Source organism: Antrostomus carolinensis, unplaced genomic scaffold (genome assembly GCF_000700745.2).
Source record: "Antrostomus carolinensis isolate BGI_N321 unplaced genomic scaffold, ASM70074v2 scaffold23994, whole genome shotgun sequence".
Lineage (NCBI taxonomy): Eukaryota > Metazoa > Chordata > Aves > Caprimulgiformes > Caprimulgidae > Antrostomus > Antrostomus carolinensis.
In genome coordinates, this window is record NW_010313165.1 from 8,890 (window position 1) to 22,287 (window position 13,398).

The following is a 13,398-nucleotide window of genomic DNA, read 5'->3' on the forward strand; positions in this document are numbered from 1 at the left end:
GCCACGAGTGGGAAATCCAACTCTTTGGTAGAGATGCTGCCACAACCAGACTCTTCCTCAAGAGGATGCAGCGTGTTCCTCACCCACTGTGCTGCCTCTGCATCACCTCAGCTCACAGGGAAAGTTTGTGATCCCTCAGGAGGGTCTCCAAAGCCAACAGAATTCCCAAATCTCTGAACATCAGGAGTTTGACTCGTGCTGGGTTTTGACAAACGGGATTTTATGTTAAATCTCAAGTAAGGCAAGCCTGGAAATGCCGCTAGTGCTCCCAACTCGAGCATCCTGGCTGCCCGGCAGGCTCCCACGATCTTATTAAAGCCGTGCTCGCGTACGAGACACAGTGCTGTTTTTGTTTCTGCTGCAATTAAAGCTGGAAGGAGCCCTTTAATGTAGACTGGCTGGGAGATGTTTGAAGCAGCTGGTTTGATCTTGCAGGCGAAGGTGCCCAGAAGGTTGCTGCTCCTCTGGTTGAGGACGTGCAGCTTGGTGCAGTGTGTGTAGGGGGGGAGACTGGTCCTTCTAGCTCTGTTGAGCTTGCTTTGACCTTTTCAGCTTGAAAGGGGTCTTGCCTCTTGCAAAACAGGGTTTCTCCTGGCTTGCAACCCTCTCCTGCTCATTGCATCACTATTAACCCATGGAAATAGGACCACGTTGGCCTGTCCCACTTGCTACAAGGATGAACCTCACAGCTGTGGGGCTGTTGGCACGTTCTCCGTCCCTGCGCTGCCTCTTTTCTCCATCTTATCTGTGGCCACCAACCCCAAGCTCAGTGGAAACCTCCTTCCCAGCTCCACCAAGATTAATCTCACTCAGTTTCCCTTTTTGCAGGCAGGTGATGACTCCTGTTGATGACAGCTTCCAGCCATGAGGATGTTTCCCATGGGAGCTTTGCTGCATACCCAAAATAAACCCCCAAATTCCCCCGTGACGCCATGTCCAAGCGAAACACTGAGAACTTTTAATTTCTACTGAAAGCCTCTTGTTGTTTTGTTGTTGTTTGGTTGTTGGGTTTTTTTTTTTCCCCTTCCCTGCCTGCCAAATAACCAGTTTTCCCTGCACTCGTTTCTGTCCCTCGTGCTTCTCAGGAGTTGTTATGATGGGAAGGACCGACCTGAGCAAACATTTCCTTTCGTCGGGCTTTACTCGGGCATTGCCCTAATGGGGTAGCTGAGGCCATGAGTCACCTGTGGAGAGGCTGGATGGAAATTTTGGGTCATTTTAAAGAAAATACTTTATTTTAATGATACTGTGTATTGTAATAACTCTAAACAACCACGTTGTGCAACAGGAGGAGTTGAAATGTTTAATGCATTAAGCTTTGGAGTCCTTATATGGACTTGCAAGGGAATAAAAAGGTGAGAATAAGTCTCAAAAGAGCTCACTGCTGAGCATCTTGGGGCAGGGCTGCAGTGTCACCTGCCCCTCTGTACGGTATCCCCTCCCTGGAGCCACCCCAGAGCCATCCCGGAGCCGCCCGTTCTCCCCCCAGGGGCTGCCTTATCACCTCCATCTCCCTGAGCGGGGCGGCAGCTTGCTGGGTGGTGGAGGTGGAGACGACAGGGTCCCCTGGCTAAACCCCGTCATCATCGAGGGAAGGAGGAGTTAAATTCCCTTTGCCTTTTAATCCAGTCCTGCTGGTTTACCTACAAAGCCAGGCAGCAGCTTCCTTCACATGCGGCCGCTGTCCCCGGCACATCATGCCCCAACGTCACGTCGTGCAGATGTCCACCAGCCACGCCAGCTACAACGTCTGCGTGTTGGGTACCGAGGTCTTCCTCGATACACGCCGGTAAGACTTGAGATTGGGGTATCCCCCATTGTTTTCTGTAGGGCTGATGGGTTTTGGGGGAACCCAATGGCACTTTTACTCTTTGTTTGGAGGAGAAATGAATGCTAGGGGAAAAATCAGAGCTTATTTTGAGCCCCCATCAAGAATTCATCCAAAGATTTGACCAGCTTGTTTGGTGAACGGGGTGGGGGGGACACATCCCACTGGGTCTGTTTTAGGGAACAATGTCCCACAAGGAGCTGCACCCAAAAGGAGGGACGTTGGCTCCGGTAAACGCGAGGCGTCAAAGCGTAGCTGAGCCATGACGATTTGCAGGCAAAGCCCATGCACACCCCGGCTGAGCGGGATCTATTTCTGGCTGTGAAAATATTAGGCAAGAGCAATTCAAGATGAGCAACTTGTCCAGAGCTAAAACGGGGAGTAAAGAATAAAATGTGTGGCTCAGGCAGAAAAAAAACCCCACTGGTGGGTTTTACATGGACAATTTCACAAAAAGAGATGTTTTTTCTGGCATTAAATACGGGGTTGCTTTATTAGCCAGATACAAGGTTGTATTTATCCTGCTGTTACATTGTCATTATTTAATAAATCACGTTTATAATGATAGAGACTACAGGATAAGCCAGTTGGCATCGCATCCGGCGCCGTTCTTGGGGTTAGGCATTGGAGCTGGGCCAGGTCATGCCATCGTCCTCCTGAAGGTCTTCAGATTGAGCTAAAATAAGGATTATTTTTCCCCTCAGCCATATAAGAATATATAAAACCTATTATTTGCAATTTATTTTCTGGATTTGGACTCAAAGCAAGCTCAATCCTATTTAAACATAGGGCCCAAGCCCCAAAAATGAGCTGATTTGGTTCTTCAGTAGCAAAATCTGAGCTTTGGTCCAAAAAAGCAGATGGTGGATGTTCTTTCAAGTTAAAAAAAAATGGGGGTCATTTTGTTCCTGGAGAGCACTGGCTGGAGGGGACCTCGGTGGTGGATGCATCAAGCTTTGACTACGGCTTGATCTGTTTTGGGGCAGAAAATGGAGCACAGTGGGAAGGTGATGATGATGCTGAGGTGTGAGGGCTGTAAAATCAGGGCGACTAGACCCAAATTTGAGCCATCCCGGCGTGCAACAGCGTGCAGGTGGATTTACGATGTGGCACGATGTTAAATACGAGGGGTCACAAGTGAGATGACGCTTTAATCTCCCTTTACAAGCTGCTGCAGGCACCAGGGATGCCATGCCAAGAGCAATGCTGGAATGAAATCTCTTCTGTGTTTTGTTTTGTTTTATTTTGTTTTATTATTCTCACTGTTAAAATTTACCACCCTGTCCCATTTTGTGTGTGGCTGGGGAGGCTGGTTCCCAACAGCAGACAGGTTGGAGCACTCATGCTCCTGGGATGGAGGTGCTGGGGCTGTAATGAGCAGGTAGACAGCACTTCAAAGGTGAGGGATGTCATGCAGGTGGGGTGCGGGTTCTTCACGCTTCGATTCAGGCTCTGCTCCAGTTTGGACATCTCTTGGGTTAGGATATGGTCCCATCATAACCATCTCCCTGGATGGGTGATATAAAAAATCATCCTGGCTCTTTGTTGAGGTTTTGATGTGGGATGCTGAAGTTTTGGGGGTTTTCTTGTGTTGTGGAGGGAGGTTGGATGCCCAAACTTCGGCAATTCATAACCTAGGCTTAACCACGGAAGGACGTGCTGAAGCTCCAGTGTGAGCTCTGCTTGCTCAACATTGCCACAGAGATAGTACATATAAAATTCAGATGACGCATTTCATCACCCAAAGATGGTTTCTGAGTCCTTTCCACCCAGGATTTTAATTCCAGGTTCAGTATTTGGCTTCAGAGATGAGAACAGGAGGGACAACTTCACCTATAACCCAACGCTGCTCTTTCTTTCAGATCTACCCCCAAAGGTGCCACGTCATTTGATGTCCATGCCACCTCCGCGGTTACGGTCCACATCATCCACAGCCCCATGACAAAACCCATGATTAACTCCAGATGGCCTTTGGATCCTGATATAGAAGTTATAGTGACCATTGATGTTACCAGCAGGACCGTCAATGACAATAAGGTTAGTTGCTTTTTATTTATCAAAACTGGAAAAATAAGTCAAATTTTCTAGGAAAGAAGGGAGGATTCAGAGCAGACTCAAGAGTTTCTAGGCAGTGCTGACATCGGGCTCATTTCCATGAAGAAAACTCAGACTTAAAAAGAATTGTGTAATTATTGTGTACAAAAAATGAAACTAAGAAGGAGAAGGAGTTTGCATTTTGTGCCCTAAAGATGAGATAGCGGTGATTGCAACATCTGCTGTTAGTAACTCCATACCAGGCAACAAAAATCCTCCAACCTTGGCTTTTTTGGTACCTGTTTTTTTGTGCTGAAACAGGCAGAAGGAGTTCAGCTGAACTATGATTAATGGAGAATGGCTTGGATGAACCCTCCAAGAGCTAGTTGTGTAGTGTTGGTCAACTCAATAAGTGGGAAGACCTACTCAGCATGATGGAACACAGGATTTGGGTCATGATCTGGTGATGTCTTTACAGGTTAAGATTTCATACTATGGACTGGAAGACAATGAGCTTGCGGTGGCTTGGTTGTATCTCACCTGTGTAGGTGAGTATTTCAACAACACTTGTTCAAACCCGACCAACCCTGTCTGATGCCAAGATCTAGTTGGGTCCATGGGACAGGAGTTAAGTGGGGGGCGCGGGCCACCCATCTGTAACGTGCAACAAAGGTTTGGGTGTTGACTGATGCTGACAAGCAAGAGGGAAATAATTAAAATGTTATTATGCTACCTTATATGGTGCAAAAAAGACACAGGCTGGGCCGTGTCCCCACCCAACGCACACACCGAGCATCCTACTCTGCTTGCCAAGACCATTGCGTTGGCAGAAGAGGATCCAAAGGTGACCATCTCACCCAACTTTAGCCGGTGTCCCCCTCCTCAACCTCTGTTGCAGCTAGTGGACTAGGAATAGGCACCAAAGTGGTGTTGTCTGACCTATTTTAGAAGTTTAGGATGAGGTGAATCATTCCCTTGAAATGCCTATTTTCCCTCTGCTGACTACAAAGAGAGTCTAGACAACCAGTCTGGATCCAGAGCCTTCCACTTGGATGGATTAATTACCCTAAATTTGGGATTTTCTAAAATGTTCACATGACAGTCAGACCTGTGTCCTTAAGTCATGCATGTGCTTCCCAAAATTGCACCTGAAGAGGCTGATTGTTTCTCACGTCCCAAGACTGATGGGCTCCCCTGGAGACATCTGGGGCCACTGCTGTCCACAAGGTTTTTCCTTTACAAAATACTCTTTGTTTGCTTAGATTTAGAACTTCATTTCCAGCTTCTCCATGTCCTCCTCTCTGCATCAAGGAGAAGGACAGTCTCTGCTTCAGTGCCCGTGTTTTCCACATGCTGTGTATCCCATTTGGGAAGAGTATCTCTACTAAGATAGGTTTAATACAGATTTAAGTAGAATTTAGATGAGGTCACTGGTAAACCTCTGCTTTATTTCAGTGGAGACAGAGATCTGGGCCAAGAAGAGTTCCTTAAAGGAAAACCCTTCTGAAAAGTTGCATCAACCCTAGTAATTATTTAGGTGTCTACTCATGGTGAAAAGACTTTTGTGCCTCCACCATGTTTTGGCTTCAAAAAAACCACTTGAAATTGGTGAAAGCACAAAATATGTCATGAAGTGGGTACGTCCCTGGTGGGGTAACCAAGATGGGAGAAGATAGCTGGAGACCAAAATGGGAAAGTCATGAAAAAGCCATCGGGTTGGCTTTTCTATTGGTGTTTTTTTTGAGATGTTGAGTTTGAAGCAACTTTGGGGTATGAAGGTGGGGTTGGTGTTGGGTGACTCGTGCTGAGGACAAGCGCAAAATGCCACCCTGCTAGGTGACATCCTTTTCTCTTGATGTTTCAGATGTATCCCTGGACGTGGATTTGAGCCGTAATGGCCGAGTGAAGAGCAAAGGGAAGGACAAGGTAACGAGAAGCTTTGCTGTAGGCAACGTACGGAGGGTCAATGCAGGGTGCAGCCATTTTGCAGTCTCTTCTCTGAAAATCTCCAGGAGGGAGAAGGACTTGGGTGGTGTCACTTGGTGTCTGAATTAGAGAAAATAACACGGCAGATTTTCAACCTACTAATTGAGGAGGAAAACACTTTTTATTTTCTTATTCTGTGCCAAAATCTCCTGCCTCTCCAGTCCAGCCCCAAGGATCATATAAAAGAAAATGCTTTCTCTCTTCTTCTCTTCTTCTCTTCTCTGAACATGAAACATGCCACTAAAAATGACTCAGCTGCAAATTTTGCAAACAGCAAGAGATTCACCCCATTGGCAACAAATCTGCATATGCCCAAGCGCTCACACCCGGGCAATTAGCTGCAGCCCAATTGGCAGCTCAAATTGTACATCAAGATGAGATGCAGTTCTAGAAACGGCCTAGTGTTGTCCAAATGAAGCCTGGCAGATGCTTTCTGACTTGTTAGAAGATTAAGATCTGTTTTAAATAGTCTTTGCTGGCCCTGCTAGAAGCTGAGGTTAGGAAATTTAGTGGCTTGAAAGCATCACTGCTGTCTCCTCACCAGCCTTGAGTGCACGTTGTGGGTTGTCCTCCAAACGTGACCATGGAAGTGGGGTTTTCCCCAGTTTGGAAGGAGGCTGGGATGGGGGGAAATCTTGCTCCCCTCCCCTTTGGGTGCTTTTTCTCCAGGCCAAGTGGACGTGGGGTCCGGATGGGCAAGGTGCTGTGCTGCTGGTCAACTGCGACCGGGACAGCCCTGGTACCGGCGGGGGAGACAGCCGGCAGGGGGAGAAACCGACCACTGCAGGTAAAGTGCCACCTGCAGCGTGAGGGGAACCAAGAGATCTCACTGTGTGGTTTCCCACTTGCTACATCTCCATCCCTTCTCTCCGTCTCTTCCCCGCCGTAGACCTTCAGGACATGTCGGTCATGCTGCTGCGGACTGAAGGTCCCAGCGCTATCTTTGATGAGTACCAGGTGGTCCTGCACGTCCCGGAGTCAGACGCGGATAAAGTGCGGGTTTTCCATGCTCTCCGTGAGTATTTCTTCCTTCCTTCCTTCCCAGATATTTGTGTGTGACCCCAAGGTGGGTGAACCCTAAATTTTTTAAAAATTGTGGCTAAGGGCTGGGCACTTCTGATTGCTGGAAACACTCATTTGTCCCCAAAACTCCTCTGCTGTTCTAGAAGATGGGTTTATAGAGGGAAAAATCAAGGGAAAAAGGATTTAAAACCCCTTTTCTTAGTGAGGTTGCTGAAATTTTTGCCATTCCCACGGGACGGATAACCCCCACGTGGCTCCTGGAACCTTTTCAGCACTGGCAATCACCCAGCTACCAAAGCAGCCTATCTTGTCAGGCAGCACGTTCTGCCTTTGAAGAACCTGGCAGCTGGATCCCCAGCAGGTCCCGCCGAAAATCAGGTCAGGGAACCCAAGTATATCATTAGATGCTAAACTCAAGCCACGCACCTTGAAAGGGTTAGACCTGAGGGTATAGAGTCCTCTTTGTACCAGGAAGATCAAGTATGTTCCCCAGAGAAGAAGAGGCACACCCACTCCTCTGCAAACCACGCTGGCATCAGCCATCTCTTCACTGGTGCCTCCTACCAGCCTGGTGGACAGGTTGATCACCCATTCTTAGGTTGAATATTTTGGTGTTTCTTCAGGGAGTGGCTCATACCCTCACTACAAACCCGTGTTGGGGCCAGACAAGCTGGCCTACGTGCTGGACCATGTCAGTACTGGAGAAAACACCTTCTACGTTGAAGGGTTGGCTTTCCCCGATGTGGGCTTCTCTGGGTTGGTTTCCTTCAGCGCCAGCTTGCTGGAGGTCCCCCATAAGGTACGTGAGGTTTGCCCCCTCCCCTGCAAAGTCCTCCAATGATGGAGTTTTCAACCATCACTCGTTGCCATTTTTGCCCCTCACAGAATTCGCCGGGCACCCCGATTTTCACAGATACGGTGGTTTTCCGTGTGGCACCATGGATAATGACACCCAACACCCAGCAACCTATGGAGGTTTTTGTCTGCAGGTAGGAGGAACATCACCCCATTGTTCTTCTACCTTGGTGGACTTTCCAAAGAGGAGTTTTTGACTCTTCTTTGCTACGTGGCAGCTATAGGGTGAGCCAGGCTTTATGCATGCTGTGCTGAAGGCAATTTTTGGGTAGGAAACCCACTGCACTCATTGCAACCTCAAGGAGAAAGGCTGGAGGACCCTCTCCAGGGTTTAACCTCATACAGGACTATTGCCCAGCATATTTAGGAATGAGGAGTGGGCAGTTGGGATTGTGGGGGGCTTCTCATGATCTCCCCCTTGCAGCCTTTGCTTCTTCCTCTCCCTCCAGCATCCAGCGGGGCCCAGAGTCCAACGAAGTCTTTCTGGAAGGGCTCCAGGTCCTGTTGAAGAAAGCCAACTGCAAGCTGACCATCTGCTCGGAGGTGGAAACCCGGAGTGACCGCTGGATCCAGGTCATCAGTTGATGCTTGTAATATGTGGTTCTTCTGGTCCCTTGCAGGCTCCTGGGGCATGTAGGGTGTTACCTCCATTGCTGGCACCCCTGGGAGGGACTAGCTGAGTTGCTTGAGGAAGCATCTAGATGCTAAGAGATGAACCAGACAACCATGAACTAAAGCTTGGGGAAATGCTGCTGGTGGTGGCAACCAGCACAGACAGGGATGTTGCCCAGGGACTCTGGCATTGCAAGAATGACCCAGTGGGGCATTCATTGCAAGAAGGACTCCATGGGACACTTCAAGAGAGATCCCATTGCAAGATGGACCCTATAGGACATTGCAAGAGGGACCTGATGGGGGCATTGTAAAAGGGACCCCTTGGGGCATTGCAAGAGGGACCCCATTGCAAAGGGGACCCCATTGCAAAGGGGACTCCATGGGGCATTGCAAGAGGGTCTCCATTGCAAGAGGGACCCTATGGGACGTTGCAAGAGGGGACCCCATTGCAAGAGGGACCCCATGGGACATTGCATGAAGGACCCCATTGCAAGAGAGACCCCATGGGACAGTGCATGAAGGACCCCATTGCAAGATAGACCCTGTGGGGCTTTACAAGAGGGTCTCCACTGTCCTACTGTCCCTGTCCTACTTCCCTGCCCATTATGTCCCTGGGGATGACCCGTGCCAGGCGCCACAGTGCTGGGTGGGGTGTCACCCCCCAGGAGAGCCAAGGCAGCTGCCTCCCTCGGGATTAAGGGCAACAACCAGGCTCTGCCAGATTTGCTCCATTTCCTGCTCCACCCTCACCACATGCCTGCCAGAGATGGCTATCACCCTGCCAGGAGCCTTCTTCTTCCTCCTCCTCCTCCTCCTCTTCTTCTTCTTCTTCCCACAACAGGATGAGCTGGAGTTTGGCTATGTGGAAGCACCACACAAGACCTTCCCTGTTGTCTTTGACTCACCCCGGAACAGAGGCTTGAAGGATTTTGCTTTTAAAAAGATCCTGGTATGTTATTGCATCACCAACCACCCCTTCTCCCCCCAAAAAATCCACGTGGTGAGGGATCCCCATCACCTTTCCCTTCTTCCTCAGGGTCCTGATTTTGGCTACGTGACCCGTGAGCCCCCTGGGAGAGAAGTCACCAGCCTTGACTCCTTTGGCAACTTGGATGTCAGCCCACCAGTGACGGTGCGAGGGAAGGAGTATCCCCTGGGTCGGATCCTGATTGGCAGCCCCCTGCCTTGGTGAGATGTGGGGAGGATTGAACCCTCCCTAAAAAACTTTGCATGATAAATTTCAGAGCGGAAATTTGAGGCTGGTTCCCATTAAAATGAGAATTTTCGAGTCAATTCATAAAATCCCAGAATCATTAAGGTTGGAAAAGACCTGTAAGATCATCCCAGAAGGCCAATAACCGTGTCCTGGGCTGCATCAAGAGAAGTGTGTCCAGCAGGTCGAGGGAGGTGATTCTGCCCCTCTACTCTGCTCTTGTAAGGCCCCACCTGGAGTGCTGCATCCAGTTCTGGAGCCCCCAACACAAGAGAGACCTGGAGCAAATGGAACAAGTCCAGAGAAGGGCCACCAGGATGATCCGAGGGCTGGAGCAGCTCTGCTGTGAGGACAGGCTGAGAGAGTTGGGGCTGTTCAGCCTGGAGAAGAGAAGGCTCCAGGGATCTTATAGTGGCCTCCCAGTACCTGAAGGGGCTACAAGAAAGCTGGGGAGGGACTTTTCATAAGGGCAGTTAATGACAAAACAAGGGGAAATGGGTTTAAGCTGAAAGAGGGGAGGTTTAGATGAGATATTAGGAAGAAGTTCTTCACTGTGAGGGTGGTCAGACACTGGAACAGGTTGCCCAAGGAAGTTGTGGCTGCTCCTCCCTGGAAGTGTTGAAGGCCAGGTTGGATGAGGATTTGAGCAACCTGGTCTAGTGGAAGGTGTCCCTGCTGCTGGCAGGGGGGTTGGGACTGGATGAGCTTTAAGGTCCCTTCCAACCCAAACCATTCTATGATTCATTCTAAGATCCAGTCCAACCATCAACTGATCAATTCCCAGATTTAACATGCAAACTGCATCATTATTCCTTCATCCTGCCACGGCTCCAATTTTTATCCCCTCCCAAACCGCTGGTGTTTTTGCTCCAATCCTACAGCCCTGTAAACATCCAGGCTTATTTTTATTTATTCCCTATTAAAAGGGAAAAACAGAGGAATCCAGGAAAGGGTAAAATCCTGAAGAACTGGAAATTGTTTTGCTCTGGGCAGGCAGTGCTAGGCAGCCTCGTGGGAACAACAGAGCCCTGCAAAATCCTCCACAAAGGAGGTTATTTTCTTGGAAAAAAAAAAAAAAAACAACATTGGGGATGAATCCAGATGGGGTTTGATCCGGGATAACAAACGGGATGTTCCGACCCCAACCCTGCTCTGAGCCGAGGGACTCACTTTGGTTACGGTGGCGAGTAAACAGCATTTACCCAGCAACTCTGGGACCTTAATTAGCTTTTATTCCAAGAAATTGAATTAATATTTTCCCAGCCTGCTGCTGTCTGGCTAAGAAAACTTAAAAAAACTTAAAAAAAACTTAAAAAAACTTAAAAAAAGACCCAAGACAAAGCAAAGTGCTGCGTGAGGAGTGATTTAAGATTCACATGAATAGGAGAAATTAAACCCAAAAGTGCCTGGGCAGAATGAGGGGTGTAATGCACAGATCCCTCTAGATATATACAGCCTAGATAGATCTTAATATATAGAATATAGATATAGTAATATATAATATATGATATAGATATAGTAATATATAATATGAATATACATTAGATTGGTCTATAATAGAGATATAGAAAAATATGACATAAATATGCCTGATATTGATCTATAATAGAGATAGAAAATTAGAGATATACATGATATTGTTCTAGAATAGAGATATAAAAATATATAATACAAATATACATGATATTGATTTATACTAGAGATAGAAAAAGATAATAAATATCTGTGATATTTTTCTATAATAGAGACATAGAAAAATACATGATACAAATATACATTATATTGTTTTATAATAGATATATATTAATTTATAATATAGATCTATTGATATACAACACAGATATATTAATATACAATATTTTTATATATTAATATAATTGATAATGTACATATTAATAGAAAACATATTTGTATATATTAATATAGATAATGTAGATATATATTAATATATAATGTATATATTAATGTATATAATATAGATACATATTGCTCAGATGATTTCCAGCCTCTTCCCAGCCTTTCCCATTAAAATGGGACGTGCAGCTGCATCTTCTCCTCTTGGCATGATGTTTGGGGGAAGGATGAGGGTAAATCTTGCAGAGGGATGTGATGGTCACCCACTTTCTCCTCCTCTCTGCTCCCCAGGGCCTCTGGCCGGCGGATGTCCAAGGCTGTCAGGGATTTTCTTTATGCCCAGAAAGTGCAGGCACCGGTGGAAGTCTACTCAGAGTGGTTGAGCGTGGGCCACGTGGATGAATTCCTCACCTTCGTCCCCACTTATGATCGGAAGGTACTGGAACCATCCCTGCTCCTGCACGGGGTGTCTTCTGCAAATCCCTCCAAAAAAGAGCCATTTTTGCAACTGGTCCTCCTCTCCGTGGAGGCTGGGTGATGTACCTTCTTTTGGGGTGGCTTCTTGGAGAGAGATGAATCCTGTGGTGGCATCCCACGCACACGTGGTGGTGTCTTGTGCAACTGTGGTGGCATCCCATATAACCTGCAACAACTGGGACTGGGTTTGGAGTCAGTGTGGTATCTCTTGGTGGGACAGTGGGATAAAACATCCCACCAACTGCAAAGTGTCAGCCCCTGGGGTCTCTCCTGCAGGGTTTCCGTCTCCTCTTGGCCAGCCCCAACGCCTGCTACAAGCTCTTCAAGGAGAAGCAAAGGCAGGGCCATGGTGAAGCCACACAGGTTGTTGGTAAGGGAGCGGGTGAGGGCATCCCTGGGGCATGGTGGGGACCACCAGCATTCCTTACTGATGTCCATTACTGCTCTGCTCTGGTCCCCAAGCAGGGCTGAAAGTCATTGAGAAGAGAAGCATCGATGAGATCTTGGCAGATGAGTCACTGAGGAATGACAACAAGCACGTGCAGGTGGGTCTTTGCACCCATGGATTTGGGTGGATTCATTCTCCTCACTTGCACATCACTGCTGGGTGGTTTCTGGGTGCGGGGAGCATTTTTGGAGATCCTGGAGAAGAGCAAGAAACCACGGCATGAGTTACACCATGCAGAGTGAAAGTAGGCAGGCAAGAAGAGCAGCTATGAAGAAGCCAAGCACCCTTGGGTGCTGGGTCAGCCCAGCCCATTGTTCTGCTGGGAGATGACTGCAGAGGTGTCAAAACTTGAAGGAATGAGGTTGGTTGGATTGGGGATGCGTTGAGGAGGTTGTTGAGAGGGATGGGATGCAATGCAGTGGGTGAGGATCTGGGCAGGATGGAATGGAGAAGGTGAGGATCTGGGCAGGATGCAATGGAGAAGGTGAGGATCTGGGCAGGATGGAATGGAGAAGGTGAGGATCTGGGCAGGATGGAATGGAGAAGGTGAGGATCTGGGCAGGATGCAGTGGAGAAGGTGAGGATCTGGGCAGGATGCAATGGAGAAGGTGAAGATCTGGGCAGGATGCAATGGAGAAGGTGAGGATCTGGGCAGGATGCAATGGAGTGGGTGAGGATCTGGGCAGGATGCAATGGGGCACACAAAGGGATCCGTGCAGAGGATTTGGGGAATGGGATGACCTGGGGTGGCAATTCCATGTCCCTCCTCTCGGCAGCGTTGCATCGACTGGAACCGCGACCTCCTGAAGCAGGAGCTGGGCCTGAGTGAGCAGGACATCATCGACATCCCCCAGCTCTTCATCCTGAAAGGCTCCCGTGCAGATGCCCTCTTCCCAGACATGGTGAGACCCCCAGCACCTCCTCCTCTCCCACCCCCTCTTTTTCCAAACCCACCTTTTGAGTGGAAAACACTGATTTTTGATCTGGCTGCAGGTGAACATGCTGGTGCTGGGCAGGCACCTGGGCATCCCCAAACCCTTTGGACCAGTGGTGGGGGGGCAGTGC

The 13,398-nt window shown here is 48.4% G+C and overlaps 1 protein-coding gene across 1 annotated transcript in view; it reads left to right on the forward strand.

The window, feature by feature from the left end:
* Window positions 1-1,697: 1,697 nt before the first annotated feature.
* LOC104524403 (protein-arginine deiminase type-1) overlaps window positions 1,698-13,398 on the forward strand; it is a gene marked incomplete at its 3' end in the record, with an annotated part of 16,094 nt that continues 4,393 nt past the window's right edge. Inside the window, exons 1-16 of the mRNA XM_029084808.1 lie at window positions 1,698-1,789; window positions 3,691-3,865; window positions 4,341-4,410; window positions 5,727-5,788; window positions 6,518-6,635; window positions 6,738-6,863; window positions 7,495-7,670; window positions 7,757-7,860; window positions 8,176-8,299; window positions 9,183-9,290; window positions 9,378-9,529; window positions 11,700-11,844; window positions 12,162-12,255; window positions 12,351-12,430; window positions 13,110-13,235; window positions 13,327-13,394. Coding sequence (XP_028940641.1) covers window positions 1,698-1,789; window positions 3,691-3,865; window positions 4,341-4,410; window positions 5,727-5,788; window positions 6,518-6,635; window positions 6,738-6,863; window positions 7,495-7,670; window positions 7,757-7,860; window positions 8,176-8,299; window positions 9,183-9,290; window positions 9,378-9,529; window positions 11,700-11,844; window positions 12,162-12,255; window positions 12,351-12,430; window positions 13,110-13,235; window positions 13,327-13,394 — 1,820 coding nt within the window. The remainder of the gene's footprint in view (window positions 1,790-3,690; window positions 3,866-4,340; window positions 4,411-5,726; window positions 5,789-6,517; window positions 6,636-6,737; window positions 6,864-7,494; window positions 7,671-7,756; window positions 7,861-8,175; window positions 8,300-9,182; window positions 9,291-9,377; window positions 9,530-11,699; window positions 11,845-12,161; window positions 12,256-12,350; window positions 12,431-13,109; window positions 13,236-13,326; window positions 13,395-13,398) is intronic.